The sequence below is a fragment of the Ictidomys tridecemlineatus genome, assembly GCF_052094955.1.
Source record: "Ictidomys tridecemlineatus isolate mIctTri1 chromosome 12 unlocalized genomic scaffold, mIctTri1.hap1 SUPER_12_unloc_4, whole genome shotgun sequence".
NCBI classification, from domain to species: Eukaryota; Metazoa; Chordata; class Mammalia; order Rodentia; family Sciuridae; genus Ictidomys; species Ictidomys tridecemlineatus.
Window position 1 is genome coordinate 447,827 of NW_027520962.1, and position 24,526 is coordinate 472,352.

Below are 24,526 nucleotides of genomic sequence, written 5' to 3' on the forward strand. Positions count from 1 at the left end.
GAAAAGTTAAATAGGTGGAGTCCTGTGCTTCCCATTGTGTCACCACAGGAGCCAGAGTGTCTGGTTGTGTCATGGCTAGGGAGCTTGGTGTTAGCAGTTTAATATGACTGTTACCACATACTTGCCAACCTGTCATTAGCCAGTGTTAGTAGCCCTGATGACCACTACCTATCCACCTCCATCATCTCCTGGAAATTGCCAGATAATGATTTCAAAAGTTTTATTCTTTCACACTTATTTACTGAAATATATTCATAAAATATACATCACATATTCCAGGTGAGAATTGTGACAGATGGGAAAGGGCTGCTCTGCTGTGTCAGAATGATCTGGTTGACCCAGGTCTCTGGCCTCATGTTTCCCTGGGCTGAGGAATTTTGCAAGCTATTTTCAATTTCGTGTGTGTGTGAGTGTGTGAGTGTGTGTGTGTGTGTGTGTGTGTGTGTGTGTGATTTAAATCCTTTCTTAAGCTGCTTATGTTTTTCTTGTTGCTCAAATTGGGCATTTTGGCTGGTGAAGGACTCTTGTGTCCCTTTGACAAAACTTCCAGAATGACATCCTTGCTTTATGGCACTGCAGAGACACTGAAGTTTCATCTCAGACATTCCTGCCTTGCCCTGGAATCAGCCTTTCTCCAGGAGCTCTGGTTCCCCTAGTAGGGAATGGCATTTAGAGATCTGAATCTGGGTGCTGGGTGCTCACTGCTGTGGGGTAGGTATTGCTTCTGGATTTTTTTCATGAGCAGAAGTAGCTCATGCAAGTCAGTGAAAAATAAACAGTGAAGTCATACTATTTCCAACTCAAATTAAAGATAAATCCAGAACTGGCTGGACTTTCTCTGTGGAGTCAGGACCAGAACCATCACAGTTCACAGCCTAATTGTTTCCAAGAACGGAGTGCTTGGGAACCCTTGATGCTAGCCTGCCTGCTGGGAACTTTAAGGAGCAAAGCATGTATTCCCAGCAGGAGGCCACTTGTGCCTGTGGGCCTCATGGAGGCCAGAGTGAGTCCATCAGAGTCCACTTGTGGGAAGGCTCTCATCCTGGGGAGAAGAAGAGGCTGTTGTATCAGGGGTGATCTCATAATGAAGCCATGGCTGTTTGGAGGCGAGCTCATTCCTGAGGACAACATGGTGGCTGTTTCAGGAATCTGTCCCTTCCCTCTCCCGGAATTCCTGTCTAGCACTTGGCATAAGTGAGAACAGTAAGTAAAAGGCTTACTTACATAAAAACACTGGGGAAGACCAGTTTTCCCATTGCAAATGTTGTCCCTTGTGATGACATGAAGGAAAGCTGTGTTTCCTGGTTCTTTTCCCCACCCAGTACCTTCTATCCCAGCCCAGGGCTGCATGTGGGGTGGGGAGGTGCAGAGGTGCTCATGATCTATAGGAAAAGCCTCTCAAGGTTCCTGGAGAAGAAGGATGGAAGGGTTTGGTCAGGGGCTAAGCTCTGCATAGGCAGGAGCCAGGTAAATCTGAGTAGTAAAATACCTTTACTAGAACCCCAGAAGTACTCTAGCTGGGCAGTACTGGGAATTAGGCAGACATTACGATATCCACATTTTTCTCTCTTCAAACCTCAGTGCAGTGGCCAGATGACCCATAAGATGCCACACTCTCATCTGAAAAGAAGGTCTAGTTGGACAAGCCCCAGGGGTTGGAACTCTTAACATTTTTTTAGTTGTAGTTGGACACAATATCTTTATTTATTTATTTTTATGTGGTGCTGATGATCAAACCTAGCACTCTCACATGGTAGGCGAGTGCTATACCACTGAGCCACAACCCCAGCCCCCAACTCTTAACATTTTATGGCTCCATGACCTCTACAAATCATACTGAAGTGCCCCTGGAAACAGGCTGCTTCTGACCACAGAACCCTGAGTCCTAAAGGTAGTGTGTAGTGTTTGTGCCCTAAGCCTCCATAAGAGCAGCATCCAGAACGTTTACTGAGGCCCCTCAGGTTAGAGCAGTGTGACATAGGGCATGACTTTGAGTTGCATGAGCCCTGGATAGGGTGCTTGGGAGGCCACCAAGAGCTGTGTGCCCTTGGGCAAGTCAGTCAGCACTCCTGGTCGTTCATCTATGGGTGCAGCTTAAAAGAAACCTGCCCACCAGATCCACATCAAGACCCACTTAGCTGCTACATGAAGGCTCCTCTGTAAATGCCCAGCTGAGGGCCCTGCCTTGCCTCAGGGCCCAGAAGCACCAAAGAGCAAAGCCCAAGGCAACATTATGGCCTTGGGCTTGTACTATCAGGCAGCCCCTATGGATATCATCCAGATATCAGCCTCTGTGGAGGAGTCCATCCTCAGCACAAGCCCACTGACTTCCTTTGTTCCCGGGGTTCTTACTTCCACCTTTCTCCCCAGGTATTCCCCAGCATTTTTCATGGAGGATCTCGGAGCCTGGCCAAGGGAAGCAGGCCCATCTGCCTGTTGTCCTTTGACCGCTCTTATGCTACTGACCGCCTAGAAGGAGAATTATTAGCAGAATGCTTTTTTGGATATTGCTGTGTAGAGCAGCTGGGTGGGTGGTGGAGTGGGCAACACTTCCCACCAGACTTACCAGCCATAGCAGGGTAGCCATGTCCTCATATAGTTGCTTGGGACACTCCTCTCCTCCAGCAGCTGGCTGATCAGTGCAGTACCCGACCCACACTGAGTCAATCAAAGTCAAATTATCACAATTGGAGATGAGGAAGAAACGAAAGTATTTCTGATGTCGAAAGCTGAGGAATGTGGGGCTGGGAAACTGTGAGCCTCTATTATCTATCTGCTGGGGACTTAGGTCTCCCCAGAGACCAGCCTGATTTAGGGGAGGGGGGACAAGAGAGGGAGAGAGATCCAGAGACAGAGAGTGAGACTGATAGAGTTGAGGCTCCTGGTCTCAGTGTGACCTTCTGACCTTCCCCAAGTATGATGTCCAAGTTTTTCTGGAGTTTTATGAGCCAATATATTTCCATCTTGCTGAAGAGAATTCAAATTGCTTTATAACTGAGAAAGTTCTGGTTAATATGTTAGTTTAGAGAAGCCATATTTGATTTTTCCTCTCTCTCCATATACACTTGTGTACAAATGTGCATCCCCCCACTCACTTTTCTTCTGACTCCTTTAGAGAAATTTACCCTGTTACCCCTTAACACTTCAATTTGCTCCTAAAAACAATAACATTCATTTAAAGACCCATAGTACAATGATCAAAATCAGAAACCAACACTGGCTCAGTGATATTATGTAATCCATCTTGTTTAAATTTCACCAATTGTTCTAACAGTGTAGGACTCCACTATGCAGCAGGGTTGAGAATCAGAGTCTGAGCCAATGTCTCAGCCCTGGCTACCCAATAGAATCACTGGGGATGAAGAAGAACTTTTAAAAAAATTCAGATGTCTAGGACCTATCTCTAGAAATTAGATATACTGGTTGGGGTATATGGGTTTTGCCACTTACTGAGCATTTAAAAAAAAATTGCAGGCTACTCTGATGCATGGTTGATGCAGAAACAAACCCAAGTTCTAAGCCAATTATGGTTTTTTTTCTTCCCTTGTTGGTCAGTGATTAATTTGAGGTGGGTAATCTAGGTTGAATAGTGTTACCGAAAAAAGTTAACGTCAACGTGGAATTTCAGAATGTGGCCTAAAAATTTGGAAATACAGTTTTACAGATGTGATTAACTTGAAGTTGGACTGGTGTACATCTTAGAAGAAGGAGACTTAAAGACACACAGACCGCAGGGACGAGGGCCTGTAAAGATGGAGAGAGAGATCAGAGAGATGAGCTAACGCCAAGGAATGGCCAAGATTGCCAGGAGCCACCAGAATCTGGGCAGAGGTGAGAAGGTTCTTCCCTGGAATCAAAGCACTGCTGACACTTTCTTTTCAGACTTCTGGCCTCCATGTCCGTGAGAGAATAGATTTCTGCCTTTTACCGCAACTGGTTTGTGCTCATTTGTATGGCAACCCTACAAAACTAACCCAGTGGCCATGGGAACTAGATAAGCCAAGGCAACCTGAGGGTTTCTACTGAATCATTTATTTGACCACTTTTACTTGCTATTATTATTACAAAACATTCACAGGACAGGTGGTAGTCTTAGGACACACTGATTCTTCTAGTATCTTCTGGATAGGCCAGAATAAGCTTCTTGCTTCGGGGTGCCCTTTATCAGCTAGTGGGGGATCTGACCCATTCTCTTGTACTTTGATGTAGCAGCCTGTGATCCTTTAGATGGGGGTTTCTCAGATAGACAGGGCCTGGGAGTGAAGAGGTGGCTTGCTGGGCATCCCTGAAGTCCATCAACAAGGGTTGATGTCAGACATTTGATTCTATTCTTACCACAGGGGCAAGTGTGTAGAGTTTGAGAGTCTTAAGGTGTTTTTTTTTTAATATTTTTTAGTTGTAGATGGACACAATACCTTTATTTACTTCTCTTTATATGGTGCTGAGGATCCAACCCAGGGCCTCACACATGCTAGGCAGCTCTATCCTTGAACTCACAACCCCAGCCCCAGGGTCTTGAGTTTTAATTGGTCTTTATTGCCACAAATATGCTTCTGAGGTTTAATCTTTGTTGCTAGTAGTTGGGAAACAGTTGCCTCTTCCAATCCTGAAAATCCCTGCACTTTCCATTCCTGCTTGCAAACTGACGATGTCTCTTCTAAGCTGGTGACAAAGCTTATAATGCCTTGTCAGACACAGCCAATGGCAATATTCACCTTGTGCTTTCAGTGTCTCCTGGAGCCATGAGCTCTTTAGCCATGAGTGGTGACAGTTTTGTTAAATGTCAAATATAATATGAAGCTCCTTCCATCCCAGGTTCAAAGCCAGTGTTTTGGAACCTGGTAATGTGTTGGTTTATATGGCAAAAGTGATGTTGCTGGTCTTAAGGACGTTGAGACAGGAAGGCTATCTTGGATTACCTGGGTGGGACCAATGTAAATGGGTCCTTATCAGAGGGAGGCAGGAAGATCAGAGTCAAAAGAAGATGGACCATGCAGGCAAAGGTTGAAGTGATGCATATTAAAGACAAGAAGGGTCCTGGAGCCAAGAATGCAGACAGCCTCTAGAAGCAGGAGAAGACATGGAAACTGATTTCCCTGTGAAGCTCCCAGAGGGTGACCAGCCCTGCTAACACCTTGATTTGAATAGCCTTGGAAGACCCATTTTGAACTTCTGGCCTCCAGAACTGCCAGAGAATATACTTGTGTTGTCTGAAGGAAATTGGTTTGTGGTAATTTGTTAAAGCAGCCAAAGCAAACTCATACAGATGGCATCCCCTAACCTAAGGACAGCAGACCACACCCACAGTGGTCATCTGGCCAGCAAACTAGTATTTAGAAGAAGGGGAACAGCTAATGTTTCCTGTGTATTTAAATGCAGAGTCAATAAAGCATATGAGAGTCAGAAGATAGGAAGGAACGTTTTCCACTTAAGTTAGAACTTATTTGTCACTGGCCATGACAACGACAGAAAGGGAGGTTTCTGGGAGAGGAGGTGAGCATTCCAGTTGCAGCCCCCAGCTCCTGGATGGTGGTCCTGTTGCCTTGGGTCCCCTCCTAATCATGGAAACATAATACCCGGCTGGTGGTGGCAAGGATTGGAGCCATGGTGCAGCTGAGCTGGGCCCAGAGCCATGGATCTTGGGAGCCATTCATTGGGGGAGATGGCTCAGACCAGCACCCCTCCTAAGACTCACATATTGTTTCTTGTGACCTACAAACCTGGAGGGACAACTGACCAGCCCAGCACAAGGGGATAGAGAGCAATGCAGGAGCACCTAGGAAAGTTCTTTGTTTTGCACCCAAGGAGGGGCTCCGCGCAGGGCAATGAGGGGAGGGAGGGAGCAGTCGTCGGGTATGCGGGTGAGCAGCGGGAGGACAAGTGCACGGGCGGAGAGGGGCATGGTGAGGTGAGACGCAGAGGGCGTGCCCTCCAGTTCCCACACCCGGGAGCTCCTAGGAAGCCCAGAGCCAGACGCCAGCGGGCGGGATGGAGCCGGCACAGGACCTGGGACTCGGGGACTCCTCTCTGCACCGCTACCTGGATGGCGAGTTCTGGAGCCTCAAGAACGAGCTGCGCAGGCTTCTGGGCGGCTGCCCGCTCTTCCGGCACAGGTACTGCCCGTGATCGCAGCCCCTGTGATCGCAGCCCCTGTCAGCGCCGTGTCCCCTCAGTCCCCAGGGCGTCCCAGTGGGAAGTTCCGCGCGAGGGCGCGTGAAGTGTGCCTGTGAGGAGAGACAGACCTGATCGTCACCTCTGCAGATGAGGGGCTTCCCTTCCCCAAGTGTCAGGGAAGAGTGGGGGCGAAAGGTGGGCGCCGCGTGCCACAGCGCTCCGCTGAGTGGAGGGAAGGATTGGCCTAAAGGATTCTAAACCTGCTTCTGAGTCCCCACCCCGCGTGTCCTACCCCTGGTGAGCACAAGGGGTAAGAAAAGGAGATGGTGTGGGCCGCAGGGATGGACTGACCCTGCCAGGGCATGCCTTGGGTCAAGGGCTGAGGACTCCCAGTGTCCCCTGGAGTACTGTGTGCAGAGTGGGCAGCTGGACAGCAGCAGGTGTACTCTGGTTTTAAGGTTAGGTTCTACAATGTCATTTGATGCCATCACAGCCCCGAGAGGTGGGCAGGAAGTTTGGTGCAATTCATTTTGGGTGGAGAAAATGGCTCAGTTACTGGCAAGTTCTGGTCTGGACCAGAACTCTGCACTGCCTCCTGTGGGCTCTATTTTCTCCTGAGTCCTATGGGGCAGGGGGCTGGCTCCTTTCAGGGGTCTGAAAAGACCAGCTAGAGCCATTTCAGAGTTTTAGCATAACAAATGGCACTATGAGGGTGAAGAGTGAAACTAGGGGTGGAAATGGAGCGAATTATATTCCACGCACGTAGGAATATGTGAAATGCACGCTACTGGGCAGCTCTAACTGACCCAAACTGGACAGGTCGCTGTGTTGGCTGAGTGGCTCATGGCCAGTTAGCCCATGTACAGTTTCTCTCTTAAGTGAAATGGTAAAGTTTCTAAGCTGGAAAGCTTGAATTAAAATGTAAAAGATTAGGTATTATTAAGTTCCTCTGTTACACCCAGAACCTGAAATTCCTGAGATAGTTAAAACAACACCCTACTGGCCATTTAGCCTAGGGCCCTTTGCAGTTAGTCACAGGGCTGGAACCAATCAGTTTGAATGTGTACCCTGCTTAGGAGTACCCCCCCCACCTGTTCCCGCCAATGAATGTGCTAATCACGTCTCAATTATCCTGGCCTCTTGATGATTTGTTCTGATGTATGCAAAGCCCAGCCCCACCCCACCCCCCCTTCCATCCCCAAAAAGCATACTTAAGCTCTGCTTGACCTCTGCTCTGGGCTCTGGGCCCTTCTCCCTTCCTGAGTGAGCCTTGAGCCTCAGTGCGCTGAATTAGGATCCTCTTCAATAAACTCCCTCCTGCCCATTGCACGAAGCTGGTCTCTTGTGGTCTCTTTCTCCAACGATTCACCGGATCCTTACATTAGAAAGTGCTGGGCTGAGAGGGAAGGAGATGGCTTCAGTACAAGTCAACATGTCCCTGGAGAGGAATATGTGTTCCTGCATGAGGGTCACCCAGAAGGAAGGTGGGAGTTTCAGGGAGTTGAAAGTGGGAGGTGTGGGGTGAGTATGTCCTTGAGGGTCTCCCCACACATAGTTTTTTTTTTTTTTCAGAGTCGAAATTAGAAGTTTATTAAAGGACAGCAGAAAAGACTTCTCCCTGAGGAAGAAGGGGACCCCAGAGGTGGAATCCATGGAAGTGCAGTTGTTTCCCCTTTTTATAGTTTTGGTGATGGAATGTAGGTGGGAAGGGTTAGGACACAGGTGGGCCAAATGGGCAGGAAGGACTTTTGGGATGGGCTTATCACTTCTCTGGGATGGGCTATCTCCAAATCTGTTGGGGGCTGTTCATTAACGTTTCTTTGAGGTGGACTTTGGCCTAGGGCCTTTCTGGGACTTCATTAACATTCCATGAGTTGTCCTGTTTTCCCTGAGTCATTCTCAGCATGGCCTCCATTTTAGATTTCACTCCGTATTAGACCCAATTTACCTAACTACACTGACTACCTAACTTTAAATCTGGCTTCATTCCCCCCTCTAATTTGGGAACTCCTTACTGCTGTAAGGAAGGGGGGCGAAGAAGATCTTTCTGGCTTCTTCAGGCTGAAAAGGGACGATGTGTTGGGCAAGCAGTTTGGAGTCCCCTTTAAAAATCGGGTCTATCGAGTGGTCCATGATAGGCTGGAGGGCCATTTGAGTGATGGGTGGTCTATAAGAGAAACAAGAATTCATTAGTACTGGAACCATATTGATGTAGCAATAAATCCCATAGCACAGGAATATGCCAATGAGTATGATGGCAAAGACAAAGACTAACAATGTTTACCACCAGGAAGTACCAAGAACCAGGAGCTAAGATATTGTTTCCATGACAAGGTTGCTGAGGACATGGCTTCTATCTGAGCATGTAAATCTTTAAGGATATTTGTCACATTGCCAGAAATGTCAGGGATGTAAACACAACATTTAACTTTTAGGGTTACAGATGTCCTTCCCTTAAGGTACAGTTTAATAATTTAATATCATCTGATCTTGCAAAATCCTTTTACTAGTATGACCTGTGTCTAATAGAGAAATCTTTAATTCTGTTACTTAGGGCTGGATAACCATACTAGCAAACATTAAGCCTACCTGTGTTGGTTAGAAATAAAGACCTTAAGCTAAAAACTACTCTGGCAGTTCCTTTTGATAATTATCAGGCATTCCTGTCTGAGAATCTCTTTTGTAGCCTCCAGTTTACTTATTTATGGAAGTTACATTTAACTATTATTATTAAAATGTACAGGAACAGCTGTGTTTTGGCTTTGACTGTCTTTGCTAAGTGTTTAAGATGAAGCAAGTCAAACTGACTTTTGTTTCCATCTATTGTTAACAGTCAGCTGAGTTACCCTGGGAGTCCTCGGGAACTTCACAGCAGCTTCTCAGTTCTGCTAGTGCCATTTGCACTAGGATGGGTCCAGGCCTTGCTTGACCATGTGGCTTCCCTCGGAAGCATCAGGGATGTCTCCCTTCTTTGATGACCCTCCTCTTCACAGCAAATGCACTGATTGGCTTTCTGTCCTCCACTGGTCTCATTAATCTCCCTGATCAGGAGGTTATGTGGCCTAGAGTTGCAGAGCTCTTTGGAGAAGTCCCCTATTTTCTGATTCAGACTGATTCAGAGGGCAAGAGCCAAATATTGGTTTTCTTGGCCCTTTTGATTTAACTTTAATTTTAAAACTTAATCTTAAACATCTAGCAAATAAGTTAACAGCCTTATATTAAGGGTACTGTGCTTTAGTACCTATCTCTCTATCCTGTAGGTGATGACTTATTATAACTTATTATCTTAAATTAACCCAGGTTGTGTGTTCTTAAATCAGTACCTCTGCAAAACATTAACAGGCAATCTTTAAGCCATTTATGAGAAAACTACAAAACAAAACTAACTAGGGTAAAAACATTTATCTGCCTTAGGTCTTGAAGGGGGAAGGGAGTATGTACTTTGATCAGCCCAAATTTTTCTCTTGATTCTTTTTCCTGAGTGAGTCCAAGATTTTTTCTCTTTATGGCAGATATCATAGCTAAGTCTACTTTACACTGTTGGCATAATTTAGGATTTTCCCTTAGAGCAAAGAAAATCTGAACATACAGCACCTCACACCATTTCCTTTTTTGTAAATTTTATCAAACTGTAAAATTGTATTAAAATTGATATTTTCCTCTGGTGGCCAGGTTTCTCCATCAGAGAGTTTGTATTGAGGCCAGGCCAAGAAAATGAGTCGCCTTTTCTTGAGCGTCGGAGGTTCAGATTTATCCCAATTTTTCAATACGCAGGCTAGTGGTCCACCTGGCATATTGGAGAGAGAGAAGCTCCCGTCTGAGTGAGAAGAAAACAGGATTCAGGCGCCCCCGCCTGAAGGGGGCTCAAGAGAAAGGAACCTTAAGAATCGTCTGAGAGTAGCCCAGACCAGAATTCCGCGGTTGTTCCAAACTCCTTCCTCCACCTCCACGCATCCGAGGCAGACCGGGATTCAGGACACTGTGTACTCACACCAATTGCTCTCCGGGCCCAGACAGAAAAGTTGGAAGCGGCTTTGGCAGAACCCAACATGCCTGCTCTGTATTGAACAGGTGATTGAGAGCTGCCTAGGCCGAGAAACCTCTCACCCAAGTCTTGAAGAGTGGCGGCTGCACTAGTTGCGTTTAAGTAGCCGTCGGGTGCCCACCTTACCCTCCAGAAAGAAAGAGAAAGATGCACCTCAAACAGACATGGGGTGCGTACACTTACCTTGGTGTAGAATCTCGGTCTGGGACCTCCAATATGTTACTGCTGTTGACCGGTGACGAGTCCTTGCTTCCCTGATGTTGAAGAATAACACCAAAGAAGCACGCCGAGGCAAGGTCAGAGTAGAAATTAGAAGTTTATTAAAGGACAGCAGAAAAGACTTCTCCCGGAGGAAGAAGGGGACCCAAGAGGTGGAATCCCCCCACACATAGATTTTAAAGTCATGGTTCTCAAAGTGCGTTGCTAGTTTCCACCGGGTACACAAGACCCTTTAAGAAGGTTCACCAAATTCAAAGTTATTTTTACATTTGTTACTGGCTTTTTTCAGATTCATTCTTTAACTATTGTACAGTGGCAGCTTCCAGAGACTACATGATGTATAGTTTTCCAGCAAATTAAACACAGGAGCAGAGACTGAGACCCCAACTGCCTCTGTTAAGACAGACATTAAAGGGAAATATATCTTATTTTTGTTTTGCTTTGGAAAATAGTTATTTTCAGACACACTTAATGGACCTATTGTTACTTACAAATGATTTAAATATTTGAAAAACTTTGTAATGATTTCGAAGCTCTTTGGGGACTAAATTTGAAGGGTGTGAAAGCCCTCTCTGCCTATCTGCTTCTACACTCCTTAATGTGTTCCTGGGCTATTGCCTCTTTGCCCTTTCAATTTAAATAACTGCAGTTTAAAATATGGGACAGAAGTCAAAGATCCAAGATACTGATTTTGGCCAAGTAGAAGGCACTTCCTAGTGACCTATACCACCTCAGTGCAGGGACCCAGAGAAAGCCAGCCCAGCATGCAGAGCCTGGTTGTTGAGCCTGTGTGACTACCACTGGCCACTGGGGGATCTCCCCCTCACTGGGCTTGGCTGCTGGGTTTGGCTCTGTGGTAGAGCACTTGCCTAACCTGCAGGAGACAGAGGGTTCCATTCCCCCGCACCTCAGAATGAGGAGAGTATCTGTCTTGATAGGTCGTCTTGAGCGTAGACGAGGAACTGTTGAGGAGACACACTGGCTGCATATGATAAGGGAAAAAAAGGAAAAAGGAAAAAGACATCTTTTACCTTAACAAACACTTTGCCATTCTTTCTATGTCTTGTTTACTTACTTCATGATTTCAGAGTTGTAGTAATAGCATAGACATTTCATATTCTTTTTTCCCCAAATGGTTAAAGATTCTGATATCTATTTGATATCAGAAAAACTTTGTCATGAAAGTTTGAAAGTTCACATTGTACCTCAGGTTCCTCTCCAGATTAGAAGATAGTGATCTTACCTCTGGATGTATTAACGTCCTGCTAATGTAAATGTCCACAGAAGGCCAGAAATAAACTGGACCACTCCCAAGACTAGGGAAGGCCTTCTGTGGTTAGTCCCCCCATGCCCCAACGGGCCTTTGAAGTTAAGAGGGTGTTGGGGTGTGGTGTGGCGGTGTGTATATAGTGGAAATCTTGAACAGGGTCAGCCACTCTCAGGACATGAGAGCCCAGGAAACAGTTTCCTTCCCAAAGAAAAGAGGTGGTGAAATTTCTTTTGCATACCTGCCCTCCTTCCTTCCAGCAAGGGTTTGTTCCTAGGTTCCTCCCAGAAACTCTGTGATCACAGCCCAGGCCCCCCTCTTGGGATTGTTCTCCCCTTTCTCAAAGATTAGCTTACCCTCAGTTTTTTTCTGTTAGCGTGTCCCCCAGACTCTGGGACTGTCCCAGCTTGCTGAGGGCCATCCTACCCTATAATGCATACAGTGAGAGTGTTCTATTTGCCCCAACAACAGGAGGATTTTGGATAACTTAAGGCTTGCTATGGATGTGGTTTCTCTCCCCATGGACTTATGTATTGGAAGCTCAGTTCCTAGCTGAGAGGTGGTGGGGTCTTAAAGAATACTTGAAAAACTTTGTTATGATTTTCAATGGGATAGATATCAATAGGTATAACACACCAACTAAAAGCTCTTTGGGGACCTAGTGGGCGGTCACAAGACTGGCCCCTTCCCATTCTCTGATTTCCTTCTTTCCATGGGATCTCTTCTCCCATTGTGACACCATCCACCATGAGATCTTCTCCAGACCTGAGCAGAAGCCCATGCCAGGCCTTGAGTTCCAGAACTATGAGCCAAATCTCTTTTCTTTTACAAAGTTCCCAGCTTCAGTGATTTCATTATAGTAACAGAAAATGGCCTGATACAATGCTCCCATCAGGATTTGTAGGGAATATGAAAGCCAACATCACAAGATTGGCTTTTTGAAACATTTTTTACCTTTTTTGTTGAACAGAAGTTCTCATAAGGCTGGTGAGTGGGCATGCTCGGGTATGGGCATGCTTGGGTACAGGCATGCTCATATATGGGAGTGGTACACATACCTCAGTGGAACAACTTAAAGAGCTCCTTTAATGTTTCCCTTCCCTGAGATCTTTCCATGCCCTTCCTCAAGATTCCCCTCCCCTTCTCCTGGCAGCTCCCTCTCCCCTTCTTTCTCCTCATTCCCTTCTCTTTCCTTCCCAAGAGCATTTGAACTTATCTTTTAACTTTTCCTGTTTAGTTTATTCCTTTAGTCTTATTTATCCATGCAAGTGTTTCATGAACACATTCTCACTATGAAGAGTCAAATAACAGGGAAAATTTGAAAGTTTCCTAAAATGTTCCCTCCTCCAACTCTTTTTTTTGTTGTTGTTCTTGTGGTGATGGTAAAATACACATAACTTAAAATTTACCATCTTCACCATTTTTAAGGGCACAGTTCAGTGGCATTAAGTACATTCATAGTGCTGGGCAGCCATCACCACCATCTCCAGGACTTCCCAAATGGAAGCTCTGTACCATGAAACAAGGGCTTCCTGTTGCCTCTTTCCCAGCCCCTGGCAACTGTAATATTACTTTCTTTCTTTCTGAATCTGACCATTCTAGGTCCCTCCTCTCTAGGAATCATACAGAACTTGTCCATTTGTAGAAGGTTTGCTTTACTTTCCATAATGTCCTCAAGTTTCATCCATATTGTAGCATGTCAGAAATCCTCCCTCTTTGAGGCCAAATAATATTCCATTGTGTGTACATGTCTCATTTTGCTTGTGTGTTCATCTATTGGTAGATATTTGGTTCCCAAACCACTTCTAATCCATTTGCATATTTGTAGGAACTTTTTAACTTCTTTTTCTATAAGTTCTGATACACATGTGGACATTATTTTGTTATACTAAACAGGGTCTTACTATGTGTCCTTTCTTCATTGATGTAATGTGTGAACATACCTAATAAATTATACTGAGTTTGTAATGAAAATACCCTTCACCTGCCAGACCCCTCTCTATTTCATTTCCTTTCCTCTTGGGTAACCATTTTAATTCTTTCCTATTATTCCTATGTTCTTTAATTCCATATTCCTAAGTAATTGCTTGGATGGGCACTTTAAAAAATATTTTTGGTGCCAGGACTTGAACCCAGGGCCTCAAGTCTACTAAGCACATAGTCAACTATTAAGCTAAACCCCTGTGCCTGCCTCTTTTTGATTATAAACTGTGTTTCTGTCACAGAAAATGAAGATTTCTCACTATAACGTATTCTCTGAAGATCAGTGTACTGCTATTTTTACTTACATCATACCCAGACTTAGATTGTTATGACCATATAAATATTATTCCTAGCCAGGCCCTGGTACACCATGTTTCATTCCTTTCTGTCATAACTTTATCATTTCTTTCCCTGGAGATAGCCATCATGCCCTTTACCCATTTGCTTAGTTTTCTATACATGTCTCACTTACTGACCCCCACACTAGACACATCTGTCACAATTGCACTCCCCTCCGTGTGGTCAGACCTGTCAGGTAATCCCTGTCCTGCTCCTTCCAGCCCCCTGTGGACTCATGCATCCTGGAGCCCCCCTTCCATGGCCTTCCGTCTGGCCTGGCTGTTTCTGTGTCTTTCACATCGCCTTCCCAACTGCCTTTGCCTTTCCTCTGTTTCCCCAGGCTTTCTCTTTCCTAGTTACTCTTTGGGGAAGATTAGAGATGTCTACAGATTCTTTAACACTACTACTCTTGAGAGGTGTGATTTGTCCCTTCTTCTTGAATAGGTCACGTCTTTGCCAACAGAATGTAGCTAAAGTGAGAGTGCACCAGTTTCCAGGCTCAGATACCTCTCATTTCCTGTTTCTTGAGGCTGTCCCTGAGCCATCATGCTGTGAGGAAGCCCAAGCTGGTTCATCTCTCACTTCCTGTCTCTAGAGGTTGGCCCTGAGCTGCCACACTGTGAGGAAGCCTAAACTAGTCCTTGTAGACAGGACACATGAGAGAGGTAAAGAGATGCTAACATTCCCATCTGCTCCAACCCCTCTTATTTTCTGTTCAGGTTCCTCATAGGAAAAGTAGTAAACTAAAATAACAACTCATTGTTGTTTTAAGCCATTAAGCTTTAAGGTACATTCCTACACAGTCAAAAATAACCAGAACAACTCTCATCAATTAACTTAAGGAGAAAGGTATACCTAGGAATTATTATTTTTTTTGAGACTTTTGAGATTTTTATGTCTGAAAATGTTTACTATTCAATCAACTGAAAGTTTATCTGGGTATAGGATTCTAGTCTGGAAATAAAATTTCCTTCAGAATTTGAAAGGCATCATGCCATTGCTTTCTAGTATCCAAAATTACTATTAAAAAATCTGACTCCTGGTCTGTGACTTGTAACTATAAAATGCTTTTTTTCCTCTTCCTTCTGGAAGCTTCTTTTTAGCAATGGTGTTATGGAATTTCATGAGGAGATGGTTTGACCCCTCTTTCTCTCTTCATTGTGTTGAGCATGCTGTGGTAACTTTTAATAAGAAAACTCATGTTCCTGACCTGTCTACATTGTTCTCTTATCTAGGGCTACTTTTACTCAAAGGTTGGGACCCCTGGGCTTGTTCTCTAATTTTCTTAACTCCTCTTACTTATTGTCCATCTCTTTATCTTTCACTCTACTTCCTGGGAGATTTTCTCAACTGTATCTTCCAACTCCTCCTCCTCCTCCTCCTCTTCTTCCTCCTCCTCCTCCTCCTCCTCCTCCTCCTCCTCCTCTTTCTTCTTATTCTTCTTCTTTCTTTTTTCCCTTAGTATTAGAGATTGAACTCAGGGGCACTCCACCACTGAGCCACATCCCCTACCCTATTTTGTACTTTATTTAGAGACAGGGTCTCACTGAATTGCTTAGCACCTTGTTGTTGCTGAGGCTGGCTTTGAACTCAGGATCCTCCTGCCTCGGTGTGTGGCACCATGCCTGGCTTCCAACTCTTATGTTTTAGTGTCTGCTATCATATTTTTAATTTTCAAAAGTGTTTTTAAAGTTCTTTGTTCCCCTTTTAAATAGCATCTATTCTTGTTTTCTGGTTATAAAGTATCTTTTTTTATTTTGAGAATAGTTGATGATAATGTTTTAAATTTGTTCTTTTTTTTTTTAAAACACATGGCCATAGAATGTTCAATGCTAATTTTTGAGGTCTTCCCTCTTATTCTTCACTTTGCCTCTGGTTCCTTTGAGTTCCTTTTCCCTATTGTTGTTTTCCCCTCTTTTTTTTTGTTGGGGCTTTCATTGAATGTCTAGTCAACATTGAATATTTGTTCATGACTTGAGAAACATGAATAAAATGAATCCAATGCTGACTGCTGACCACAGACTTTCTTGACCCAGAGAAACCTCATTTGGTGGATCAGGATTAGTGCTTTCTTTTGGACAGGGCTAATTTCTCCAGAGGTGAATCCACTGGTCTCCTGAGAGACTGTGAGTAGATGACAAGGGACAAGCCCTAATCCTGGAGCCTGGGATCTTGGAGATGAGCAAGGGAAAGGATAGTGTGTAGGCTCCTCCATTCATGACTTCAGGCTGGTCAGAAAACCGTGCTCCTTTCTTGAGACACTGGGTTTCTTTTCTGGGCTGTGTGGGAAGCATCTACTCCATGCCTTTCTCTGGCTTGTAGATGGCCATCACCCTGTCCCCTACCCCTGTGTCTTCATGACATCTTCCTTTGTGCCTATGTGTTCTCACATCTCCCTTTCTAGAAGGATACAGTCACATTGAGTTGGGGCTCACCCTAATGAACTCACTTCAACTTGTTTACTTCTGTAAAGACTGTCTCCAGATCCAGTCATGTCCTGAGGGACCAGGGGCTCGGGCCTCACAGCATATGAACTTGGGGCATGGGACACACTCAAACCCATAACAGGTGGTAAGTATTGCAGACAAAGAACAAGAACTTGTGTGTGTGTGTGTGTGTGTGTCTGTCTGTCTGTCTGTCTGTTTGGGTAAAATGCAGTTTTATAAATTTAAGTAGAAACCCCTTACCTTTGACCTCAACTGGAAAGCCATTTCTTTAGAAATGCTGGATCCCCAGCCTAGTCCTGGCTGCCATCAAACAGGGTTTCAAAGAATGCCTGTTGAGTCAGTGAGTAGGGCTGGGGCCAGAAGGGATGCCTAAGGAGCCACCTCACACCAGCCTCACATAGATCCCTCTATAGATCTCCCTCTATGCTGCTGTGTGCAGTGCCCTGAAGCATGGTGAGGGCGTAGGGGGCTGGGGGTATTCCACGCTCTGCTACCAGGGGTAAGAAAGGAGGGCGCACAAGGATTCCTGAACACTTTCTTGTTAGTTCATTTCATGAGCCTGCAAAGGACAGTGTTTTTCCAGGTCCTTCTCAGACTCTGTGACTCCTGCCTGTGTATCAGAGATACATTGGCTTCTTCTCCTTCTCCTTCTCCTTCTTCTTCTTATTTTTGGTACCTGGGATTGACTCAGGGGCACTCGGCCACTGAGCCACATCCCCAGCCCTATTTTGTATTTTTTTTTTTTTTTTTTAGAGACAGGGTCTCACTGAGTTGCTTAGGGCCTGGCTAAGTTTCTGAGGCTGGCTTTGAACTCACCATCCTCCTACCTCTGCCTCCTGAGCCACTGGGATTACAGGTGTACACCACCACACCCTGCTTAGCTGGACTTTTGATCCTGGAAGGAAACAGTACAGGGGGTGGGGCGAGGAGAGGGTCTGAGGATTGGGAACAGCTGCTTCTGTCTTCTCTAGGGTGTATATCCATCCACTAAAATGATGATACATAGGTTAAAAAGAAGTCACACAAGAACAAAGCATGTTTTTGATATGGGAAATTCCATTTGGCTCTTCAAATATCTGGAAGCACCTCCTCCCTAGTCCAGGTACAAACAGTCACAGGACTGCTGTATGCTTTCTTCACCACGTGACTTACTGAAGAGCACTGCCAGCCTCTTATACCTCTACCTTCAACCTTAAAATAATTGCTTGCTAGAAAAAGTGTTGCTAACTATGCAAATAGACCATTTTCTTTGCCTCCCCTCCTCCTGGACCAGAAGTTCTAGGTCTGCTGGAGGAGGAGAAAGTCCCCACGCCCCTCAATGTCTTTGGACCTGATGTTCCTTAGTGGCAGAGCTCCTGGAAGGCCTTCTTACTCCATCCACTTCTAGAATGTGGGCATTGAGAAGGAAAGAAGACAGGTCATGGGGAAAGCTCCTAGTTTTCTTTTGTATCATATTGAAGCTTGGAGCTTCCCCATCCTCTCAGTAAGAATAACACATACAAAGATCCACTCAAAAAAATGGATTGGAATTCATGTGTAAGGCTTGAAATTGTAACTACTAGAAGAATGCAGGGAAAAGATTTCTTCATGTTGGTTTTTTAGTACAATCCCCAAAACACAGGCAGCAAACCCAAGAATAAACACTTGGAATTGCTTCAAACTAACTGTGAACCACACTCCTGGGAAGGGGGTTAGTACTGAAATTGTGTAAGAAACTCAAATAACTCAATTGTAAGAAAACAGACAACCCAGTTCAAGCAGAGACAAAGATCCTGACCAGGTATTTCTCAAAAGAAGACCCACAAATGGCAAGCAGTCTTGAAAATGTTGCTCAACTTCATTAAAAATCAGAGACATGCAAATTAAAACCATAATGAAATTTAATCTCACACCTGCTAGAAGGGCTATTGCAAAACAGACAAAAGTGTTGATTGAAATCTCTCCGCCACACGTTTGGTGGAATATAATGGCTGTGCAAACAGTATGGGGGTTTCTCAATACATTCAATATAGAACTACCAGCAATTTCACTTCTGGGCATATAGCCAAAGAAAATGAAATCAGTATGTTCCAGAAATATCTGCACTTCCACGTTCATTGCAACATTATTCATAATAGTCAAGATGTGGAATCAACGGAAGAGACATTGATGGATGAATGGATAAAGAAAATGTTTGTCTATTTACACACACACACATATACACTGAAATACTATTAAGCCTTTAAATAGAGGGAAATCTGTTGTTCATAATGACATGGCTGACCTTGGAGGACATCGATAATAAACAGGTACAAAAGGACAAATAGTTCATGATCTCACTTACAGTGGAATCTAAATAAAGTTAGCCTCATGGGAAGCAGAGAGCAGAGTGGTGTACCAATAGCTTGGGTGGTGGTGTGCTGAGAGCCATAGCCTAGTAGGAATGACGCATGGCATTTTTGGTTGAGAGGTGCCACCAGCAAGCTATTGAGATGATAATGGTTATGTTAAGATGTGTATTCAATTGGATATTAGACCCCTGCTGTCCACCTTCCTGGAGAGTTCCCCTTGGTTGGGGAAGTGTGAGAGGAGGGATTTCCAGAGGAGGAATTTCCAGTTGGTGTGGTGTATCCCAGGAGAAGGCCTCGTGCGTGGCATTCGCGGGAGTTTTGGAATTGGAAATAAAGTTTGAAAATAAAGTTTGGAAATAAAGCAGGAGCTTGAGTGGCTCATGATTTTGTGCCCAGCCAGACTGCGGCAGTTATGGGCCAAGGATTGGGGAGATGTTAATCAAAGGATACAAAAGCTCAGTTAGACTGCATAAATAGTTCAGGAAGTCTATTGTACAACAGAGGGACTATATTAAAGAATTATAGACCATATATAGTTTATTGTATACAGTTGTGTGTTGTTTACAATAAATTGCAAAAGGAGCAAATTTAAATGCTCTCACTATAAAAAAGTAATAAGTATGTGGGGAATGATGTGTTCATCAGCTCAATTTGGCCATTTCATAATGTGTACATAAATTAAAACATCCTATTGCATACCATAAATATATACCATTTTTTATGTGAATTAAAAAATGTATCAAGCATCTAGTCTGTGCCAGACATTCTTTTTAGGGTATTAACTGATTTGTTCTTCTGACACCTCTAAGAAGCTGGCCTTTTCCAGGTCTGCAGGTGAAGGAAGGGAGCCATACAGGTGAAGATGTTGCTGGAAGTTACGGCTTTTTGGGGTATTCAGTGGTCACTCCATGAGAACAGTCGTGCTCCAAATACCAGCAGGCCCACTGAGAAATGTGGGTGTGCCCAGCCTGTGTATGGGGAACCCGCAGATGACATACCAGCAGTAGGTTCTCAGGGAGATGGTCCCCTGCCTCCTCCCTCTGCCCCCTTCTCTCTGATTTCTGTTTTCCTTCTCTCTTTCTGGGAAGAGCTGAAACTCACGTAGAACATGACAACTATTTTAACGCGTGCAGTTGAGTGGCACTTAGTGTACTCACAGTGTCGTGCAACCATCACTTCTCGCTCATTCCAAAATAGTTTTATCACCCCAAGAAACGTCCTGTGACTGTAGATAGCCACTCTCTGTTCCTTATTCACTCTGCCCACAGGAGCTGCTCCTTCCTGTCTCTGGGGCTTTGTCTGTAAAAGGTCACAGTAGGGTCGTGATTGTGTCTGGCTTCTTTTCCTGGCATAATGTCTGTGAGGTCCATTTAGGGTAGAGGCCCTCCAACCGTCCCAACTGTGTCACATCAGTGCTTCCTTTCTTTTATGGTTGAATGATATTGCAGATAATTTCCTAACTTTAAAAACACACCTTTGTGTTTCTCCCCAAAGTCCTGCAATCCCGTCTGGTTTGTTCTGTCCCAGGTCACGTGGGGAGGGTCAGTGGGTCTGGGCCTTTTGGCTACCTGATCCCTACTATTTCTTCTAGTATATTCCTTCTTAAAAAACAGTCACAACAACTGTTCTGATTTATTTTCCCTGAATTTACTAATTTTCCATAAGTTACATTACGCCATGAGAGTCAAGGATTTGAAAACAGCCCAAGTTGAGGGTCAGGAGGGCTGCACGGGGACACTGGGGTGCCTCTGGGCCTCTGGGTCACTGGAATCCAAGGTTAATTCCAAGGGACGGAGGTAGGGCTGAAGGGCAAGTAAGAACTTGGTACCCTTCTCTTCAGGTCACCCAAGGCCCCTGTGTCCTCACCCAAGCTTGAGGAATTTCTCTCAGCTCTCTGCTCTCTGGGTGTCACCCTGAGAAGCCCCTCACCGGCTCTCCCTGGTGGCTTTGGCAGCAGCCACATCACCCCGTGGAGGATTCATTCTCCAAGTGCCCCTTTGTGGGCCTGCGAGGACGGGGGAGGTGAGCCCGTGGCGTGTGCTGGTGCTGTTGTGGCTTTCGGATGCCCAAGCTTTGGACTTTCCTCTTATGACTGTGAGCCACCAGTGAGTATGTGCGGTACCTGCCCCGAAGAGCTCTCAGTGTACTGTGAGAGTGGAATGGCTTCTGGTCACTCAACTGAGAGAGAATAATGTCCGTTGTTCTCTTAGTTGGGAGACGTGAGAGTGTTCTTTGAAACACGTGGAATGAGCACATAGCTAGAACACTGGACACCTTGGAAGGGCCCAGAAGGCCCAGGGGGTGACCGGGTGAGAGTCTAGTTCCTATGGGAGAGTGTGATCCTCTAGGGAGAAAACAGGTCAGGACAAGTCCTTTGTTCCTCTGAAGAACCAGGACTTTGAGGGGTGAGAAGGAAGTGTGGCCATTCTGTATGAATGTGATGTGAAAGTCCCCCTCTTTTCTCCCACCTGTTCTTCCTCTGCTCCCATCAGTGAGATCCAGCCAGCTGACCGGCCAGCACAAGGACACTTCCTGGCCTGCCACCAGGTATCCTCTTGATCCTGTTAGGGACTCTCTTCCACTGGATGAGTTTCTGAGGTGGAGGCTATGGGGCTGCAGGACTTCTCAGAGGCCGACCCTGCAGTAGAGAATGTTCCACCCCTAGGCCTTGCCTCCTCCACCCCCCCAGCCTGCAGCCAAAGCACCCTGGCAGGTGGGGAGGGAGGGAGGGGAGAGCCAGCTTGATCACTTGCCTGTGAAAGGCACTGCACCTTCATGGGGCTCTAGCCCAAGGCATGGAGGTGGGGGCATGATTTTAAAAATTTATTTATTAAAGATAGTGATAAAGGAGAATCATTGTGGTAAAAAAAAGAAACCCAGAGAGAGGACAGATGGCTGAGAGGTGGGATCTGCAGGACTTGATACATGTTTACTATAAAATTATTATAAATTATGTTCTGACTTAATGTGAAAACTCCCTTCAAGACAGTCCTAACCCTTTTCCTTCCCACGAGGCGAGGTGCTAGTTAACTCAGCATCCGTCTTCACGTCCGCCCCCTCCCAACATTCTAGGTTTTCATTTGGCCACTCGCCATTCTCTCACAGGTTGTACGATTTGAAAGGCAGCCAGTCATCTCACCTGCCTTGTCATAGGGAGCTCTGCCCACTGTCCCCCAGCCCAGAAGCCACAGTGAGCATGGCTACCCACTGGCCACAGGAGATGGTTTAAGAATAGTCATTTGACCTGATTTTGACCAATGAATTATGAGGAGAGGTTTTATGACTGCTCCTGGGAAAGGGGCTTCCTTGCTTATTGGAGAGATCTATCATTTGGGGCAGGGTGGAGTTTGAATGTGAAATTAGCTTTGGTGCCGCCATTCTGTCACCATGAGGGGAACCAGCTTTAGGAGGAAGTGACCCAGGGACACTTGGAAAACCAGCCTCTACCTCAGAGCAAAGCCTGTCCAAGGAAGGGACATCACCTTTGACTTGGAAAGACCCACAGAGCACTCCTAGGCACATTCCCACCCTGCTAAGTGGTTTATCTACAAATAATAGGAGAGATCTGCTGTGCCAGGTGTCCCTGACCCAGTCAGGCTAGGTGGAGACCCATAGTAACCCCCTAGCAGCCACCCATCAGCATGAGACAGGGAAATACCTTGGATGCCAGATGACCCTCCCAATAGTTTATGGTGGTTGATAACATGTTGGGAAACCATGTAGTTCAGCACGTACACCCCTCATGGCTTAAACCAATCAGTTCAAATAAACCTCCCTCTTATAGTAACCAAGCACCCCTACTCAACTTGTTCCCTCCAGTGAATGTGCTAATCATGTTTTAGAGTTGTTTTATGATTTTCCTGTGTTGTGTAATGATTTGCTAAGAGATGCTATGATGTATGTGAAGTCCCTGCCTTCCCCAAAGAGTGCATAAAACTGCTGCAAACCCTGGGCTTGGGGCCTCTCAGCGTCACCAGTTGCTGTGTGCGGGTGGAGGACCGAGCTAGCTCTCAATAAACACCTCTTTGCTGCTTACATCGATCTTGGTCTCTGGTGGTCTTTTGGGGGTCCTGAATTCGAACATAACACACTAAGTTTTGAGGACACCCTTGAGCCACAGACTCAAGCCTTCCCCGAAGCCTACCCCAAGTTTGGCCTCCCCAGTTATGTGAGGAAGCAAGTACCCTTGACAGTGAAGGTGACTATAAGGTGGTTTTCCTTTGCTTGCCCCCTACAGTGGCATAAGTCATGGCTCTTGGGGCAGAGTCAGAAATACAGCTCACTTTGGCTTCAGGTCTGGAGGCTGGAGGCCATCTGCTTTGGTGGCACTGTCAGGAATCCCCGGCTCTGGGATGCAGGCACCTGCCCAACAGCTCCACAGCCAGGCAGGAAGGGAGCGACCCTCTGGGTGTCCAGCCAGCTGGCTGATGCCTTTCATTGACGTGGTCACTGCAGACAACTGCAAGGACTGTGCACCCTGGAAGGAGTGGGGGTCACCAATCCGAACCTCGTGGTATCGGGAGAGGAAGGGGTGCCTGCTAAAGAAAACTGGAGTGCCATAACTCAGAGCAGGGACCAAGGATGCCAGACAGACCAATGCTTTCCCCCTCGTCTCCAGATCATTGTAGTCATTAAAATTATGTCACAGGAGAATCTGGGACATTTGCAATTCTGCCTTCACTAGAAAGTTGGGCCAGTTCTGCCACCTTCCCTTGCTGTGACTTTGATCTGAAGAGAGCCTGAAAGTTGTGAGAGTCACAGTGGAGTCCTTGTGTCAAACACAAAATGAGTAAAGGAAGCAGGCAGCTGAGAAGGGAGGGCCCTCGGCACACACACCTTTGAGGATAACTATTGCAAAGACCCCCGAAGGGCTTTTGCCCACATATGCCTGTTATAAAAACTTTTGCCAAGGACTTTCCAAACAGCAGCTTGCTGCACAAGTTGCAAGAACAGCTTGAGGAACAGGTAGCCAGATGCTCAAGAATGCTTGCCTGACACATGCCGCTAGGAGGGACTGTCCTCAACCCCTGTGATAAGCTCCTGTGGCAAGTGTCTTTGTTTCAAAATAAATTATGTAGCAACAATGCACTGTTTCTTTTTGCCTTTAAAAGCTCCCTCTTGTCTTAACCCACAATCCTCTGCTACTCCCAAATAAACTCAGTACACCTTAGACAGGCTCTCTCTGTTTGTATTTAGGTTGACAATGGCAATATATTTGCTCCTTTTGGTGGAGACTCTCTGACTGGTTTTAAAAAGAAAATTTTACCTGTTTAAGGGACCAGGGTCTTGGTAAAGAGACTAGAAGCCACTGACACCCATTCCTCAAGGATGGCTGCAATTGGGAGGGAGGTGAGACCATTTTCAGTTGACACTAGTCTAACCATGTTGAGATCATAAAACTCAGAGCTTCTCCTGGGTACCTGCTGTTCAGCCAGAGGAGGGCAACTGTCTGTCCCCTTCTCTCCCTGCTAGACAGGTGGGACTCTCCTGCACCTCCCCTCAGTGTGTCTTTTGTTGACTGCTACGTGGAGCTTTGCTCTGTTAAGCTCTCTTCAGGGCCTCTTCTTTGCATTCTTTTCATTATAGCATCAGACTGACAGCGTGTCCCCTCTTTCCTCTCTGCGCACCTGGGGTTTTGCAGTGCTTTCATTCCAGTCGTGGAGAAGGGTCCCGAACACGACGATGGCTGCAAGCAAATGGCGACTGCTTTGCCAGGCAGCGGAGAGAGATCAGCATCCCTTCCTAACAGTGCCTTTAGGGAACAGGTGCAAATCTGCATCCT

At 45.7% G+C, this 24,526-nt stretch overlaps 1 protein-coding gene and 1 long non-coding RNA gene across 2 annotated transcripts in view; both read left to right on the top strand.

Annotated features, from left to right (window-relative positions):
- Positions 1 to 857: 857 nt before the first annotated feature.
- Positions 858 to 3,933, top strand: LOC144372323 (uncharacterized). Its single transcript, XR_013432337.1, has 2 exons — positions 858 to 1,203; positions 3,657 to 3,933. It is a non-coding gene; the product is annotated as an uncharacterized LOC144372323 (long non-coding RNA).
- A 1,920-nt stretch (positions 3,934 to 5,853) lies between these two features.
- Positions 5,854 to 24,526, top strand: part of LOC144372325 (acyl-coenzyme A oxidase-like protein) — a 105,660-nt gene continuing 86,987 nt past the window's right edge. The window contains exon 1 of the mRNA XM_078035708.1: positions 5,854 to 6,113. Coding sequence (XP_077891834.1) covers positions 5,989 to 6,113 — 125 coding nt within the window. The 5' untranslated portion in view covers positions 5,854 to 5,988. The remainder of the gene's footprint in view (positions 6,114 to 24,526) is intronic.